The sequence below is a fragment of the Saccostrea echinata genome, unplaced genomic scaffold (genome assembly GCF_033153115.1).
Source record: "Saccostrea echinata isolate AGI-Se365-2 ecotype Australia unplaced genomic scaffold, CSIRO_AGI_Sech_v1 ptg000033l, whole genome shotgun sequence".
Classification (NCBI taxonomy): Eukaryota; Metazoa; Mollusca; class Bivalvia; order Ostreida; family Ostreidae; genus Saccostrea; species Saccostrea echinata.
Window position 1 is genome coordinate 9,220,302 of NW_026889782.1, and position 18,666 is coordinate 9,238,967.

General features: G+C 34.2%; 2 protein-coding genes across 2 annotated transcripts; both read left to right on the plus strand.

Annotated features, from left to right (window-relative positions):
- Positions 1-6,966: 6,966 nt before the first annotated feature.
- On the plus strand, positions 6,967-9,970 carry LOC133198634 (peptidoglycan recognition protein 1-like). The gene is made up of 5 exons (XM_061334678.1): positions 6,967-7,198; positions 8,103-8,148; positions 8,331-8,549; positions 8,900-9,013; positions 9,726-9,970. The coding sequence occupies exons 1-5, from the start codon at positions 6,974-6,976 to the stop codon at positions 9,929-9,931; spliced, it is 810 nt and encodes a 269-aa protein (XP_061190662.1). The 5' UTR covers positions 6,967-6,973; the 3' UTR covers positions 9,932-9,970.
- A 1,407-nt stretch (positions 9,971-11,377) lies between these two features.
- Positions 11,378-13,591, plus strand: LOC133198635 (peptidoglycan-recognition protein SC2-like). Its single transcript, XM_061334679.1, has 5 exons — positions 11,378-11,608; positions 11,764-11,809; positions 12,163-12,384; positions 12,686-12,799; positions 13,350-13,591. The coding sequence occupies exons 1-5, from the start codon at positions 11,378-11,380 to the stop codon at positions 13,553-13,555; spliced, it is 819 nt and encodes a 272-aa protein (XP_061190663.1). The 3' UTR covers positions 13,556-13,591.
- Positions 13,592-18,666: the final 5,075 nt, after the last annotated feature.

An 18,666-nucleotide genomic window follows, 5' to 3' on the forward strand; every position in this document is an offset into this window, starting at 1 on the left:
GTTCAAATATATTACATATGTAGTACATGGATGATACTCTAAAGATTTCTTATATATATTAGGGATCGCAGTCTGTAATTGGTTAACCGGTCTCTTGGTCGGAACGATGGAAATTGGTTAGAAAATCTGTCTGTGAGCGCTTTCTTATAAATTTGCAGGTAATTAAGTTGCTCCGCAGTGCGATGGCGGGGGTAAATGAATTGGGTAATTTCTGAAGTGTTAATCACTGTTTAATCACCGTGTCGTTACCAGCCTAAATTACATCACTGCTGTGAATATCTTAACCCGTGTTTCTTTTTCAGATAACTATCAAATTGTATGATTGAAAGAAAATTACCCTTATCAAAATGAAATCCATTTTAATACCATTTAAAAGACATTTCTTTTCTGACCATTTTAAAACCATTCGGGAGCCATTTTATATCGTCGACACTTTCAAGAATTCTCAACAGAAAGGATTATCATTTAAAAACCATTTTTCATTTTATTTCCATTCAAACCTCATTTAACATCCATTCAAGCTCCTTTTTTTTTTTGGGCCTTGTAACATGCAAATTAACCATTCCAAAACCATTTATGCAAACGAGAAGAAAAATGAAAAATAAATGGTTTTTGTTTTAACCATTTAATATCCATTTTAAAAACATTTTTACAATAATTGAATAATGAAAAAAGCTGGGTTCTCAATATCAACAGAATAAGCACTTTAAAAATCCATCTTCTTGGTAGTAGAGTCAGTCATGAAACAAAGGTCAAATGTTTTATTTTATCACAAACTTGGTTTTGCATTCCTAGAAATTTTGATGGATTCTCCAAACTCGATCTGAATAATGGTAGTCTGCATCTTTGACAATTTACAGTTTCCACGTTCCTTTTGGTTTCCATATGCAAGCAGTGCGTATTCTAAAAATAAAAGAAAATGCATAATGAGAAAAGAACAGAAAACTGCTTTGTCACATTTTTTTTCACTACTGCAGCTGATCATTACTCCTGTAGCATTAATCCAATAACTTTTACAAAGTTTGTCCTCATGAACAATTTAAGTAAACATGTACAAGTATTGCCCTGCCTGTATTCACTATTTCATCAGAAACAAATGACTTAATTAATAGGTTGAATAGATTGCAGAAGAAATTTAACCATTTACCTGAGAAAATTGAACAAGAAAATAGTTACAAAATAACTATAATAGAAGTTATTAAGAATTTACAATAGAGTCCCTCAGTCTATTAGTTTTAACTAGATTGGTTTATAAATTAATTATTGCATCAACATGATCAGTGGACACTCCTAATGTACATGTTTTCTTTGGAAAAAGCATTTTTCTGTTGTTGACATTAATAAAAATATGTACATATTTATACTTACTTCTCAAAAAGAATACCCTTTCAGTGATGGTAAATGTCTTGTATTTCTTCTGCACCACTCCCGATTATTAGAAACATTAAAACTGTCACATAATCATCCTCCAAGAAGTTAGTAATCTTATAATTCTGCTTTGACCATCAATGTACAGTTTTTTCAGCATCAAAAACACTAAAAAAACCCCAATCTTCCTTGAAGAATAATTCAGCCATCTAAGCTCCATCACTACCAGCTAGGTCGAAGTGCTCTTGTCCAATGTTTAAAATAACTGAAAAAGGCGGTCACCACAGAGCTGGGGAGGAAATCTGATAGCCACTGGCCCATTATACAAATTTGGCACCTGGCATCAATTAACTGCTGACAAATCTTAAGGGTTAAGAGTATGCCTAAAACTAACCATTTCTTCATTTTTCCATTTCTCAGAAAATAAATGGAAGAAAAATGGCAAGCTCAAGCAAGTTAGATCACCAAATTGGCATTTCTTTTCCATTTACTCAAGTAAATGGAGAGAAAATGGTGTGAATTTACCATTTAAAAAGCATTTTCTAACAAAAATGGTTTTGAAATGGTTCTGAAAAAATGGTTTTGGAAAATTGAAAGATCGAGAAATGTAGGAAAAATGTTTTTGAAATGAAAAATGGGTAGAAAATGCTGAATGAATGGAGATAAAATGGAAAAAATGCCATTTCTTTTTGCTATGGGATTTTATTAATTTAGTGATAGTTAAGACAGTTTTGATTTTGGTGACAATGCATCTAGTCTGAAAAGTTGTCACTGTCTCAAGTCGTACCTTTTAAAATAGGGATGTCCTGAAAATCTTTTAGACAACGGGATATTGAAAGCCAAAGGGCAAACAGAAAGTATTCCACTTCTGCATACCCACAACCGTAACCATTATTTGACTAATTTCTTCAGTTTCAATGTCGTGATTCTAATATTTCTCTAAAATGTTTTTTTTTTTGCATTCATACTTCCAGATAAAGAAAACAGAGAAGTTTTGCAATATCACAAAAAGTTAATATACGTTTTAAAAATCGGAACACAGAAAATATACCCCCGTCTACATTTCATTTCACTCATTTGTTCAAAGGGAACAGTCTGAGAATGGTTTTATGAATACATGTCAAAATGGAACACATTGACGACAAAGAAGAGCCATGACTATATCATATTAGAAAGGGATGGTCGTCTTGGTGACTTCTATATTTGCATTCCAACATTAGGAAAGTTTATATGTTCACAGGAATGATAGATGTATTAACATTACAGTGATTTCTCCTGACGTGGATATAAATTTGCCTGTATAGGTGAAATATATGGAGATAACGAAAAATATTCAAGATCAAAAGCCCATTTAAACAATACAAATCAGGAGCAGAGCAAACACGGACCTTTAAAACATCAGAGGTGGGATCAGGTGAGGAGTGAGCATCCCCTGCCGAGCGGTCACACCCACTGTGTACTTCTTGTCACGTTCGGGAAATAACGAGAAAATCCGTAGACAATTTAGTGTATAAATCATGGTTTAGCAATTTGTATAGAAAACGTCAGCCAGCTTTTGACTTAATGATATATTGTATTTGCCGACAAGGTCATTGTATCGACCATAGAACTTACGAAATGATGACTTTAAACGAGACGGCTGATATTCTTGTTTCATCAAGTTGTTTGTCAATAATTTACCTCTTTTTAGAAATTGTTCATACGTAGAGCATGCTCTGGCGTAATCAAATCAGCTGAGATATATATATCCTGTATGAAGGTTATAAGGGTATATTGCTGCATAAGTAAGGGAAGTTGACGATTGAAAAGCTAAAGTCATCATGTTTATCATAAAGTTTGGTTATTAAGTTACCATCAGTGTCTTTTTCTAGTAAAATATCCAAATGTGAAACAGATGTATCAGACTCTGTGGTATCTTTTATTTCAAAATCACTAGGATATATCGTGTCGACATATGAATGGAAATAACTATTGTTAATTGATAATAGGTCGTCGCTATATCTTTATGTCGAGTTGAAGGCCACAGTTTTGAAAACTTTCGTAACTGATTAGGGGCAGTAAATCCTCTGCGCTGTACTCATGCATTGATTTAATTCTCAAAGGGAAGTGTTAAAGAAGGTACTTCACTATATGTTAGGGTAATCTAATTATTAAAGACCTTGTATGTCATTGATCAGTACCTTGTAGCAGGAAAATTTACGATCGAAGTTCAAACGACTTTAACTGATGCTACAAATATAAGCGAATTTTTTCTCGATGCTTGAAGAGCAAGCGAGGAGACTGATGAGGAAAAAGGATGAAAACATCACACCAGCATATATAAAAAAAATTACATTAGTTCCGGTAGAGCGCCTTTGGACCAGAAGATAAATTATTTGACCAAACCCCACTTCTCGAAGGGACGTTAAACAAACAAACAAACAAACAAATAAAAAGCAAAGTGATAGTACACAAATGAACGAGTGGACAACTCGAAACAATAAAACGCTCATCTCTTAAAACCACGTAGGAGTATTTGCTACCATGGTGACCCAAAAGTTGCACACATTGAGATTTTTTAATAGATAAGTTTGGAATGTTCTTAAAAATATGTTGTTACATAAATAAATTGAATTGAAACTAATAATATTAACAACTGACATAAAAGTCTAACATGGTGTCTTCAACTTTTCTACCGTTAACTTCTCTTAATCGTATACATGTAATACTATTACCAGTATATGGTGTTCGTGTCTTCATAAACGTACAAATGATTCGATACACGAGAGCTTGTTGGAGAGACGATCAATGTTTTAATCGAGACAGGCTTTTGATAAGTTAGTTGATAGTACAGGGCTTGTTTCAATCTTGTCTAAAGTCAGCATTTCGCAAACGCCATTGTCGTTGCAATGACCCTGCTTGCAAATATTACCTTTCATTCTATTGTATTTTGTATGGTGAAATATTTCTGCCCCTACATGCAAGATAAATTATGTTAACATGCAAGAAAGCTATGTCAACATTCAAAATGATTATGTCTACATGCAAGATAATTATGTTGACATGCAAAGTACAAATCTTTCAAGAAAATCTGATTTTAATATCGGTAAATGTACTTACTAACGCCAGTCTCTGTTGACATCATTATGTGAATATGCGACTTATTTATGTTGACATGCAATTTATTTATGTCAACATGCGGGATAATTACGTTAACATGCTACTTATTTATGTCAACATGCAAAAAATAATTATATTGACTTGCGAGTTAATTATGTCAACATGCTACTTATTTTGTCAACATGCAAGATAATTATGTTTACATGCAAGATAATTATGTTTACATTCAAGATAATTATTTTCATATTAACTTTGTTGCATGTTGACATAAATAAGTCGCATGTCAACATAATTATTTTGCATGTTGACATAAAATAGTTGCATATGAGCATAATTATCTTGCACGTAAATTTAATTGACTCGCATGTTGACTTAAATAAGTCGCATGTTAGCATAATTAACTCGCATGTTGACATAAATAAGTCGCATGACAACATAGTTATGTTGCACCTTGCATATATGGTGTTAGATATTGGCGTTAAGAAATAAATTTAGTAAGTAAATAAATCAGATTCTCTACCTTGCATAATAAGATTATTTTCTTGCTTGCAGACATAATTATCTTAAATTGACATTCTTTTCTTGTATGCTTAGACAATTTATCATGCATGCAGGGAGGGGATATATGCCACCAAAATTTTGACGTTTTATACAAATTTTAAGGATATTGTTTTCCCATAATCTTTGACTAGTTACTTCTTTATTGAGAAATTCTGGAAGACAGCTTTGAAATTGATAAGTACTTAATTAAACAAACTTTAACGATATAAAGAAATGTACATCTTTATGAAAACAGAATTGTAGTGAGATCTTTCATGCAATGTATAATAACTTAACATAAATTTTTTGATGGTGTTTACTAATGCTATTACTTATCAAAAAAATTATGTTATAATTATATAAATAAAAATACATGTAAGTACACAAGGCCATCTTTAAAAAAAATGTTTGTTTGCCCTCTCCTGAACGACTGACTAAAACGGCCGGACTCAAAACTTTTTTTAACCCCCAGGAAACAATTTTTTAAACTTATTTCTCGCCTGTAAATAACTATTTTAACTTCAAATTTGCAATGTTTTGGAACATTTTTTTTTCTACCTATCAACACAATTTATTTATCCTCAGTCGGGAGGGGGCAAGCAACTATTTTTTTTAAAGATGCCCCAAAATCATTATAATATCGCATTATCCTATCTTTATAAACTGTATAACAAAATATAAAAGTGAAAACTTCTTCGTCTATGATTCTTTGTTTTTTTTTGCTCTTGATAATTTCTAAGTTCATCTTTTAACTCTTTAACAAACAAAACAATCTTATCGGAAGTAAAACAACATAACAAAAACTATAAGGGCACACTCAACTCATAAAACTTTTTTCTTGAGGTCTTATCTATAAGACGAGGAAGGAAAAGATATTTAATTTTTGTTCATAATTATCATCTAAATATGACCGATTATAAGCGCAATATCACATGATTTGATTCCGTATGATATACATTAAAATTTTTTATCTGAGAGCTAAACGGAAATATAACACGTGATAAGTAAGGTTGCACATTAATAGATCACAGTCACAGGGGTTTTACAAGCTGTGGAATTACAGCTGATTTGAGACTGGGGTAGGTAGAATATGCAATTAAAACTGTATTTTTATCGCTGTGTTAATTTCAATATTGAATGTTTTCAGATAAAATGACTATAAGAGAATATACAATTTTTATTACAAAGACAGAAAACGTGACACGAAACTTATCGTACACATACATGTACATTCTGTAAATGACGGTGGTATGAATATTGAGATATAACCAATTATATTTACATTTCCAATGTCTTTGTCCGAGATAAAATTACAAATTGTAAAAATACATTATTTCTACATAAATCTACTGGTTCATCGATAGGCGCGGTTAAAAAAAATCACGTGCGGGGCAGGACAAATAGAGACAGAAGCGGGGCTGTTAGCACGGGAATTTGCAGAATCAGGAGCATGTAAATATAAGGAATAACTGTCAGATTTTTTGGATTCATGACGATGATCAATCGATTGGCTTGCGTGATAATTTTATGCATAAACGCCTTCGGCGTTTATGCAAATTATCACGCAAGCCACTCGATTGATCACATTATGAATCCAAAAAATAAGACAGTTATTCCTTAAACCTAGTGAAGAAACCGTGCTATGATAACTGAATATGAGAGAGAGAGAGAGAGAGAGAGAGAGATTAAGTCCAATAAAGAAGTAAAAATGAATTGTATCTATAAAAGCTTTAAATAAACCTAAATCATATGAATGAGTTTATTTTGGGAAAAACAAGAAAGAGCTTAAAAATATCTGTTGATATATTATATTTAATACATTGTAGTTTGATGAAAAGAATAAAGAATCATATTACAGCATACAACTTTTTGGGTACTTTGTTTGATTAATTCTCTTGTTGCAGGAAGTGTCTCATTGATGATTTTATAGCGAGGGATCTCTAAAAAAAATTGTGACAGTTTCAAAATGAACGTTTTAGTCAGATTCTTCTTCCTCTTCTACATTTACCAAATTAACTACTCTAATGCCGAGGAATGCGCATGCGCAACAGGAAATGTTCATATCAGATCCGGTGCTGGCGTAAGCCATGCTATTCTGGGTACACTTCCTACAGATTCATGCCTTGCATTCAAAGGGCATCTTACAACTGTAAGCGGCACACATTGGGCTCATGTTGATTATCACGGTCAGGTAAGTAAGGCAGAACTATTGGATTGTGTATAAATTTAGTATAGTTTATGTTTTACTTACTTTTGATTCTTATAACTATCATATGTAAGAGATTATTTTAATGTTTTACTTGCCTCATTCTCTAATTTTTTCCCAGACATAACCTTATACTTTTGAAAATATTCATTGCCAGATTGACAGACGGGTTGTCCACCTTTTTTGTTGCTTTTCAGTAAAATCTTATCATGGTTATGTATTATAAGTTTATTTATGGAAAAAAGTTGCAATTTATCAGCCCACCTTCCCAACCCATTTTTGGGTTTGGGCAATTTCTGTCTTGCTTTTTATTTCTGCATTTGCTTCTCAAATACTTTTCAGGTATGTAGTCAAATATATTTTTGGGCTGCTTCTTCCCCCCTCCCCCTTTCCCCCGCTTTCAAAAAATACTACGTGCCAGAAAAGGAATCATATTTGAATAGCAGATGCTTTTGAAATCATTTATTGATTGATTGCATTGATTGTATGTTGTTTTACGTCCCGTTCGAGAATTTTTCACCCATATAGAGACAGGCTTCAAATTTAGACCTTTACTCGGCACTCAGAGCCATTGAACAGTGAGGATTATTATCGTGCCAACGCCTACCGTGACACTAGGCCTCGGTTTTTAAGGTCTCGCCCGAATGACCGGCAACTTTCACTTCAAATGGCGAGCGCTTGGCGAAGGAATTTTTACAATCAAAATTTGATCAATGGAAAGAGCTGCAATTTATTGGTTCATGTTCAGGTCAAGAAAATATGATAAACTTTGTTTTGTCTGCATAATATTATTCATTAGAAAGTTTATTTTTACAGCAGGGCTCACATCTGTCATCTACATGTTTTTACATGCCGAGCAACACATTTTAACCAATAGATATTTCTTCAGGATGGGTGGATATCAGCAACTTATTTGACGTTCAGAACCTGTTCATGTAAGTAAAATAAAGGCCAACTAAAAATTGAAAATGGCTTCACATTTTTCTATCGTTGTTGAACTTTTTCGCCCAGGTAATTTTCAGAAAGATTAATTTGTTTTATTTATTTTTACACCAAATGCATAAAAAATCCACTTATAATAATAATTACTTTCTGTGGCTATGTATTGAAATTGTAGTGTCAACCGCGCATACTCCAAGTTCTGGAACTTCCGGTTGTCCCTCAATTGTTAGCCGAAGTGAGTGGCATGCTCGCCCACCTAAGCATCCGATTGGTCCACTTCCGGCGGTGCCAGGAAATGTTTATATCCACCATGGCGCCACACCTGGGTGTCACAATAAGGCAGAGTGTATACGGCTAGTACAGTCGTACCAAAATTACCACATGGATACCCATGGTAAACATTCAAACAAACTAAAATTAACACTCTAGCAAGCCCTGATTAAACGTTGTAACAATCCATTAATTAAACATTCTAACAATTGATCAATGAAATATTCTAGAAAAGAAGTACAGTAATCCAAAAAGTTTTTAATTAATTTTATAGTTTATTTTGCGACCAATGCTGTTTAAAAAAACCCAGTGAAGCCAAGCATTTTGGCAACATAGCAATCTCTTTAACAAATTTTAAAGTTTGATGAGTATAAAAAAATAAGATTTCAGAATAGAATGTTTCACTATAATGCCAGAATTGGGGGTCATTGTATTGTACAAAAACTTGTCTTTGAAGTATGTCTCTTTTATCAGGTTGGCCCGACATCGGATACAGTTTCATTGTGGGGGAAGACGGAAATATTTACGAGGGACGTGGATGGAACGAGATCGGGGCCCATACATACGGTCATAATTACGACGGTCTAGGTATGTCATTTTGATCAGTGGTCAGATCGAAATGTTATTATATATGTTTTTTTAAAATTTTTCTTTAAAAAGGACTATATTAATAAAATGAAGTGAAAAGTAATCACTGCAACAAAAATCTTGTTCAAAACTAGCAGTAGGCAAATCGTGCTGCCTTGAGGATCATTGTTCACAAACTACATATACATTGTACTCACAATATCAGATTTCAGAGGCAAAGATTACGGAATCCGAATGGGACCACGAAGTTCACTATCGCACGGTCGAGCATCGACTTTTGGGTCGATGGCACAATGACGCGATAATGCGATGACCATGACGCCATGGTGCAATAACGATGATGCGATGCAGTGATAGCGTGATGATGCGATGGCACGATAATGCGATGTCGTCGGAGCAATAGAACACCGAAGCGAGAGCCAGTATCGCTTCTCGTCATCGCACCATCGCTCCATCGTAATCGCACCATCACGTAATCGCGCTATCGTTTCATCCTACCATCGCGCCATCGTCATCACACTGTGGCGCCATCGCATCAATGTCATCGTGCTATTGCACCATTGCTTTATTGTCATCTCATTATTGCTCCATGGCACTATCGAACGAAACGTCGATGGTGCGATGGTGAACTATTTATTTATATTGACCATTACCACTCACCTTACCTGTGATCATACAAAAACTAATTGGATTTTTCAAATAATGATTTTAGGATTCTGTGTGATGGGGGATTTTACTTCACACGTACCAAATGATCTTGCAATAAACGCTCTCAAGAGCTTGATAGCTTGCGGAGTAAACTCGGGAAGAATCACCCAGAACTACGTACTGAAGGGTCACCGTGATGTCGGACAGACCAGCTGCCCGGGGGACAAATTTTATGCCCTGATCCAGACCTGGCCACATTACCACCACTGACATTGACAAAGCATGTCACTTTTCAGATCAATGATAAAACAATGTATACATTTAATGTTTTTCGAGATATATTAATTATATAATAGAATAACATTTTCTTAATATAATAAAAGATTTTTTGTATCTTGGACTTAATATACTCAAATGTATAGTCGTACAGCTACATTTTTGCGATATCCAGCAGAAATGTATATGTTGGAGTTTTTTTATCAGCATAGTACTGTTTCACTAAACCAACACACATGTTGTGTGTCCTGCAGTTATGTAGATCTATTTAGAATCTCGGGCCACATTTACTGATAAGGTTACATACAGATAACTATTTTGTCCATAAACTGTTCCAAGAAGCTTCTGACATTTGATCCTGGCCTATGGTGAATATCTTAAATCTATATACAGTTTTCAAAAAGGAAAGAAAATGCAAAGAGAGAATCATTATTACTTGTTATATACATGATGTGTATAATGACCAAATTTTATATAAAGAGAGGGATTCCGTGAAAGTTAAATATTAAGGATTCCGTTTTTTTCGTATTAGGACTATGCTATCGCACGTAAGGTAACATTTTTGTTAAAGGGGCTGGAACACAGATTTGAAGCTCATATTTTCTAAAATTTTCTAAACAATATCATGACTTATATGTTGCCAGAGCATTTCATACCTAAATATGTTAAAAGTGTGTTTAGAAACTTCTTTAATCTGGAAATTGTTGAAATTAGAAATTCGGGACGCGTTTGATTGACAAATATCTTTGCACTTTCACAAAGTAAACTTTATCCGTAATACTTAAGAAAAGTAGAAATTTTGTTGTGTATTAATGAAAAAAATATGAAAAACTATAATCCAGAAAGTTCAGAGTAGAAATGCGAGAAAGCAAAACCAACTCACCAGTATTGACAGTCCGTGCTCAGTGATGTATGCAGACTAAACAAATTGAACACACCCGGTAAAACGTAAACACTTATAATTACAGAGCTTGTGTCCTGTTTACAAACACAGGTATTTGACATGATATATATAGAATGTCGTTGTCATTGAATTCTTAGAATATTCATGTAAGTTCAAATTATTAAACTGAAGTTATTTTTGAATAAAAATAGACGTTTAAAATTGTAAACTATGCAACTGTGTCCAGGCCCCTTTAATGCTAAAACTTAAGGTGAAACGTAATCATATGCCACCATGGTTAATATGGATGCATGGGGGAATGCATCAAACTCTAGGTGTCATGGAAACTAGCTATAGTTTACAGGTTGTTAAAGGATCAAAACTGTTATGTAAATATGTATTTTTCAAAGTATATAATTGCTCTTTTATATATAGAACCAAAAAGTGTTTACAAGTTTTGGACCATAGTTTTGGTGTCAGAAATTAGTTGAAGAAAACCTGCGTATCATAACACATTGATGTTTTGTGTAAAATTATATTTCTTATGTACGTGAGATATGGAGCTTGTTGTATTTCTCCGAATTTCCTCACTACTTCTCTGTTGCTACATTACAAACTCAATCGCAAGTGAGTGCGCATGTGCAACAGATGACGTACACGTCAGATCGGGGGCTGGTACAACTCATCACATACTGGGTACCTTGCCTACTGGAACATGTCTTGCATTCAAAGGACACTTGCACTCAGCCGGTGGCATGCACTGGGCCAATGTGGACTATCACGGTCAGGTACGATAAGATAGCACAAGAAGGACATAATAATTTCAGATAGTTCAAAATATTTTATGCATTGTGAATCAGTATTTGTTGAAACCTACCGCACCCTGTGTAGCGAGTGCTCTTTATGACGCGATATTATATCGTTTTTGATTTCTTTTTTACAGAATGGTTGGATATCATCAACATACCTTACATTCAAATCTTGTTCACGTAAGGCCAAGGCAAAGGCGATGTATTATTTGCATATAAGAAAAATTGATTTACTTTTAATTCATAATAAAGGGACCCTATTTTTAATTCTGACGTGTTTGTGGTATAGGTGGACAAAAGGAATAATTTCTCTAGCCCCCCTTTCCCATTCTTTTCTGCCATCCCTTTAGTCTACTTATTTCCCTTCCTATCGAACTCTTTATCTCCTTCTTCTTTATTCCTTATTTCCCCCTTTCTCCCTCCCTCAATTTTTATCTCTCATCCAATCTTTTCTCCCCCTTTATGGATTATGTAATAAAAATCTTGATTTTCACAACAAAGTAAATTATATTTTTTCTCTCTTGTTTCCTTAGTAACAACATCTCATAATACGGGCACTCATTCCACCTCTGGTTGCCCAACCATCATCAGTCGTAGCGAGTGGGGTGCGCGTGCTCCAACCCACCATAACGGAGCACTTCCGGCAACTCCTGGTCACGTTTATATTCATCATGGGGCCACCCCTGGCTGTCATACAAAAGCTGAATGCATTAAACGAGTCCAATCTTACCAGAACTATCACATGGATTCACACGGTACAATTGCATTGCATGGTTAAGACTATCAGATCCCTTTTTAATTATCTTAGTGGTGACGAGGTTATTATCATTTCTTTAATTTGATATCCGTAAAGTAGAGGTAGCGTTGTCCGAAAGTGAATTTGTCAATTCTATAATTTCTATACCTTATACGATTGCTTTATATAGTTAGCCTTATTTTTGGAATAATTGCCTGACAGGTGTTATCCACAACCAGAAAACATTCTACTTCGAGAAGTGTTCACGGACTGATTAAGTACTTTATACAATCGGAATCTAATGGTGAATTATTTTTCAGGATGGTCCGACATAGGCTACAGTTTCGTTATTGGGGAGGATGGAAACATTTATGAGGGTCGGGGATGGAACACAATTGGGGCCCACACCCTGCACCATAACACTGATGGACTAGGTGGGTTAAATGTTTGCTTTAGGAAATACTGACATTTATATCTGAGTAGATATAAAACTTTCTGCATAGTTTGTAAAAACAGAAGAGTACAATTTAAATTTTATTATATTATTATAATATTATGTTTATTTTGTTTGGTTGTTTAACGTCCCTTCGAGAATTTTTCACTTATATTGAGACACCAGCACTTGCCGATGGAGGACTGCGAATTTAGACCTGTACCCTGCACTTACTGCCTTTGAGCAGTGAGGGATCTTCTTCGTGCCAGCATCTACTACGACTGCGACTACTGGGATCTCGGTCTATACGGTCTTATCCGAAGAACCGGTCTCCAAGTCGCACAGCGGCTTCGAACCCGCCACGTTATGATCAACCCCTTATGCCGCGACTCTAAAGCGAATGCTCTTACCACTGCGCACCGTGGGCGCCTGTTAGATGATGAATATATCCCCCCCCCCCAAAAAAAAAAAAATGTGAACGGATTGCATTGTATTCATTTTAAATCATTAATAAATATCAACTGTCGTATTTTCTTTTCAACCATTTTAAGGATTTTGTGTCATGGGAGACTTCACTTCACATGCACCAAACAACCTGGCATTAAACGCAGTGAAGAGTCTGATTGATTGTGGCTTAAAAACCGGAAGAATTACTCACAACTATGTGTTAAAAGGTCACCGTGATGTCGGGCAGACGGCTTGCCCCGGAGATAAATTATACGCCTTAATAAAGACATGGCCACATTATCACCATTAGAACAGGCTTATTGTCCGATAATGATTTCATTCCAAAATAAAACATGGCATCTTGTTTATTTTTTACTGTATTAAAAATTTATTACATCTAAGTGCTAAATTGTCCCTGATGGATCGTCTAGACTTCAAATATATGTGTAAGTAATGAAAAGTTCGTCAACCCGATGTTTGTTATAAGCTGATTACAGATTTAAAACAAGATGTATTTGTGAAACACTGATGGCAGCTCATGACAAAGGATAAAGTTTCTCAAATGCAAGTCAAACTCCAGGTCAAGAGATAGAAATATAGGTACCCAAAGAAAATTCTTATCACAAGGAACATGCCTGGGAAATGTGAAAGCCCTAGGAAGTTTAGACCAAGGTTAATTTTTTCCCAAAGTAGGGCAAACTTCAAGGTCGGGGTCAAAGGGTCAAAATTGTTGGTACCCAAAGGAAAGTCTTGTCACAAGGAAAACACATGTCAAATATGAAAGCCCTTGCACTAACCAAACGATATGGACAGTGTCAATTTTTTTTCAAAAGTAGGTCAAACTCAAGGTCCAGATCGTTGGTACCCAAGGGTCTTATCTCAAGGAATATACCTGTGAAATATGAAAGCCCTAGACTTACTGTTCAAAAGTTATGTACAAGGTCAAAGCTTTTCAATAGTAGGTCAAACTCCAAGGTCAAGGTCAAAGAGCCAAAAACTGTTGGTACCCAAGGGAAGGTCTTGTCACAAGAAATACACATGTTTAATATGAAAGCCTTAGCTTAAACCATTCAAAAAGTATGTTCAAGGTTAAAGTTTTTTCAAAAGTGGGTCTAACTCAAAGGTCAAAAAATATTTGTACCCAAGGAAAGGTTTTATCACAAGGAATACACATGTATATGTGGAAAGCCCTAGCACCAACCGTTCACAAGTTATGACCCAGGCTGAAGTTTAGTAAAATTTTGCAAAAGTGGGTCACACTCCAAGGTCAAGGTCAAGAGGTAAAATGAGTTGGTACCAACGAAAGGTCTTGTCAAATGGAATATATAATCTGCTCAATAAAAAAGAAATATGAAAACAATAGCTCTAACCAAAGTTGTGAGCAAAGTTAAAGTTTTTTTATGGACAAACCGACAGACAGACAGACGGACAGAGAAAAACTACATGCATCTTTGATTACGGGGGCATAAGAAAATATCAATAATATATATACATGTATATATTTACAATACAAAAACAAAGCAAACGAGAGATAATAGTTATATTTCCAAGTTGAATTAAATGATCATAAAATCATTGAAAAATTATTGTTCCATGTGAAGTTGACAAATATATACTTCAGGCATAAACTGTTCTGTCATTTCACAGTGTGTGGTATGAATGGTACGGTTAATGACCTCTCTCCTGAAGATTGAAGAACTACATGTATAATTGATAATCATTTAGACTAGGTCAGTGAAGAGCGATGGGCTTACAGCAGAGCCGTCAAAGACACACATTTTTTTAAACCGATATTCTTCCCAAAATGTGGACGGATAGACCATGTCTATATATTTTGTTTAACATAAAAAAACGAGAATGTGAACGCATATAAATGGGAGGTGTGGGTTGGGGTGGGGTTGAGTTGGGGGATCATACATGTACCTTTGTCTTAAATTTTTACAAATCTTGTGTGGATTTTTCTTTCCCTAATAAACATCACAACTGCCTCCAGAAGGTTTGGTCAAAAATGAGGAAGTTCTATAACACATATTAACAAATGTTTTATTCGTCTTTGTCCTCATTAAATGAAATATTAAATATCCTTATGAGAGTCTCTCTCGTTATGAGAGTTTTTTTGTGTGTGAGTAATTTTGAAAGCTTTTAATACTTAAACGTTAACCAATAACATGTGTAAAGAAATTTTCTAAGAAAGAAGAAAGCCCTTTCTTTAAAATTTCAAATGATTGATGACATCTCTAACCATGGAAAACTAAATTGTCCAGTAGAAATACAATTATCTATTATTTTAGAGGCATTATATTTCGAAAGATTTACTTACTGAGAAACGTTTGGTCTCATACAATAACAAGATATTATTTTATCAATCGACTTTGGTAAAGATATTTTCAAAAAAGTACTAACAGGATGTATATGCCAAAATTTATATTTCAGAAAAAGAAAAGGGAAAAGAAATGACGTTAAATTCAATGACTCTTGATCAGTATACGTTTGAAATTAAGACATCTTCTTTAAGTGCACGTGATATTAATGAATTAAGACTACATTGTGGGTTAGGGAGTAGTAAAAATATATTAGGAACACACGAAATATTTTGTGATGACAGTAAATTTACGGAGCAGGCCCGTAGGAAGCAATTTCGATTTGTGTTTCGAATCAAACATTTTCATTTTTTTGGGGGGGGGGACTAACAAAAATTACCCCCTCCCCCTCCTGGTTCCTACAGCCATGTGAAAATGACCCCTGCCAAGAAAATGAAAATGAAGGCTTGTGTAAAGACTGTGTAAAAGACCGCAGTCAAACTAGTCGATCGAAATCTGTAGGGGCACCAAAAATATCGATGCTGTGAGCAACATGATATCTTAAAATGCCAAATGTACATTGATAGATATTGCTAAGGCACGAAGCATTTCATTGTAACAACATTTTATAGAGTTCTGACAAATGAAATGAACCTAACAATAATTCTATCAGATCGGTGCCTTATTTCCTTATAAATGCCTGAGAGAAAACACACGTTAAATGTACCCATAGCCTATTTAAAAATAAACATTTTTACAAAAAAGGATTTGATAAACTTGATTGATGGATGACGAAACATGGTTGTACGTTTTTTAGTCAAAAAGGAAGAATAAGAATAAAATATGGAATCAAAGAGAAAGATGTCGTCCTATTATTGTCCTATTATTGCAAAGAAGCAAGGGCTCCAAATATATTTTATTAGTTTTCTTTTTATTCAAAAGGTCAAGTAAAACATGTATATACACCCAAAGAAAGGGCCATCAATGGTAACTTTTATGTTAAAATTGCACTAAGGAAAGTTTAACAGATTTCCTGCAAATCAAGTCCAAATACCGATACCTTTTCTGTACATGACAACGTTGCAGCAAATAAGCATAGAAAAAACAAATAAAATTTTGAAGAAAGGAAAGTTTACAGAGCTTAGCCATCCCCCATATTCGCTAGAACCCAGCCATTGTGAGATTTTTTTCTTTCAAAAACACATGAAAGCAATCAATGGAAGACTTAACAGTTTTAGGTATATCATGGAAAGGGCATTCCTAAAGATGAGTATGCTGAGGTTTTCTGATCACGGGTACAAAAACTTTAGACATGTGCAGATGTTAACAGGGAATCGAATGCTTTGAAGGATTGAAGGTATTAAGAATCAGGCATACGTGTTTTTCCTATTTTTAGATGACCTTTCGTATTATTTATCGAACGACCCTCGTATGTTAAAGCTGTGTAATAATATAAAAAGTAGAATTATTTTAGTGACCAGTAGTAATCATTACTACTTTGTACAGCCCCTTTCTCTTCCTTTTCTGTCCATTCTTTTCCCTTCCCACCTCATTTCCTCGCTATTTTTCTGTTGTTTTCTACATTATACTTGTCTTTATACGTCAGTTTTCCCTGTGTTGCAGAGGTCAATCCTTGTTGTCTTTTGTCCAATTGTTTTGATAATTTTCAATAATAAAGATTAAATCAAGTCAACGCGATACAACATAAGACTATATGCATTTTTACAAATACAAATTGACAAAGTACATGTACATTGCAACAGTTATAGGTACTTATTACTCCATGTTATTATTGACAATTATTAATTTGAAATAAAATTGAATAAAAATAAAATTTATCAACAAGCACGGCCTTTCTTCAATTCCAAGGTAAGGTGCTCATGAGGGATTTATTTTGACAAAAAAATACCTAAATTAGATAAACCTGTTAGTCTTTTAAAAAATCACTCATAAATATGGATTTGATTGAAAGAAAGAAAAACAACATTAAAATGTGAACTAGAAAAAGAACTTGCTTGGTCAGGTGAATTATTCCGTTAAGACCATTATACCGTAAGTTCTGACTCAGAATGTTCCAAATTAAATCTTCAGAGTTGTTTGAAACTTGTAATACATACAAGTATCAGTAATGAAGATATTTACCTCTCCATCATGCAACCTTTCGATAAATATATTAAGCATTTTAAATGATCTTCTAATGACGTAAACTTTTTAAAATTTATCGTTTATATTTGCTCCTGCCCCCGCTACTGTAATTTACAGGTCATATAAGTTCAACAAACTCCGTCATTAGAAAGTTTAAATCAATGTTAACAATGATTTTCAGGAAATGTAGCTATAACATGGCTGTAACTTGTAGTGCAGTGATCATTGTTGAGGTTAAGATAATTAAATCTCTTGACTCATTAATATGTGAAGTCGAGAGTGGTTGCACCAAAGAAATAAAAAAGTCTAAACCATCTTACCACAATGATATATTATAAACATATAGTTCTCACTATGTAGAATACTACGGAAGCCCGTTGAGGCCAGTTCAGAGAAAGAATCATTGCGTTTAAACGCAAAAGATTGCGATTAATCGCAATAAACCCAAAACACTTTGCGTTTAAACGCAATACTTTTGCGATTAAACGCATTCTTTTGCGTTTAAACGCAATAATTTTTTGCGTTTAAACGCGATATTTTTGCGATTAAACGCAATAATTTTTGCTATTAAACGCAATAATCTTTGCGTTTAAACGCGATATTTTTGCGATTAAACGCAATAATTTTTGCTATTAAACGCAATAATCTTTGCGTTTAAACGCAATAATCCTTCCTTATAAGGATTTGTTTTGCATTTAAACACAATGATACTGTAGTTTCAAAATCAAACATGAATTAGTCAAAGCTTATAATTACATGTACATGTACTAGGATCCTGCACTTCAACTTTAAGAAGATCCGATTTGTTCTGTGTCTTTTTGCAGAATTTCCCAGTTTTTGAAAATTGTAGTAAAACAATGGCATCCTAACAACCTGAATGTCTTAAATGTATTAGAACCCAAAACTTTTAATGAAGTCTCTGATCAATTGCTTACGTATATCACAACTTATAGAGAATGTTTCAGTTGTATTAATA

What these genes read in the sequence shown, in the direction of transcription:
- LOC133198634 (XM_061334678.1), top strand. Translation starts at nt 6,974, where the DNA reads ATGAACGTTTTAGTCAGATTCTTCTTCCTCTTCTACATTTACCAAATT. An exon ending in GACGTTCAGAACCTGTTCAT is followed by an intron (nt 8,149 to 8,330) that starts GTAAGTAAAATA and finishes TTGAAATTGTAG; the next exon opens with TGTCAACCGCGCATACTCCA. An exon ending in TTACCACATGGATACCCATG is followed by an intron (nt 8,550 to 8,899) that starts GTAAACATTCAA and finishes CTCTTTTATCAG; the next exon opens with GTTGGCCCGACATCGGATAC.
- LOC133198635 (XM_061334679.1), top strand. Translation starts at nt 11,378, where the DNA reads ATGGAGCTTGTTGTATTTCTCCGAATTTCCTCACTACTTCTCTGTTGC. An exon ending in ATGTGGACTATCACGGTCAG is followed by an intron (nt 11,609 to 11,763) that starts GTACGATAAGAT and finishes TCTTTTTTACAG; the next exon opens with AATGGTTGGATATCATCAAC. An exon ending in CCATAACACTGATGGACTAG is followed by an intron (nt 12,800 to 13,349) that starts GTGGGTTAAATG and finishes AACCATTTTAAG; the next exon opens with GATTTTGTGTCATGGGAGAC.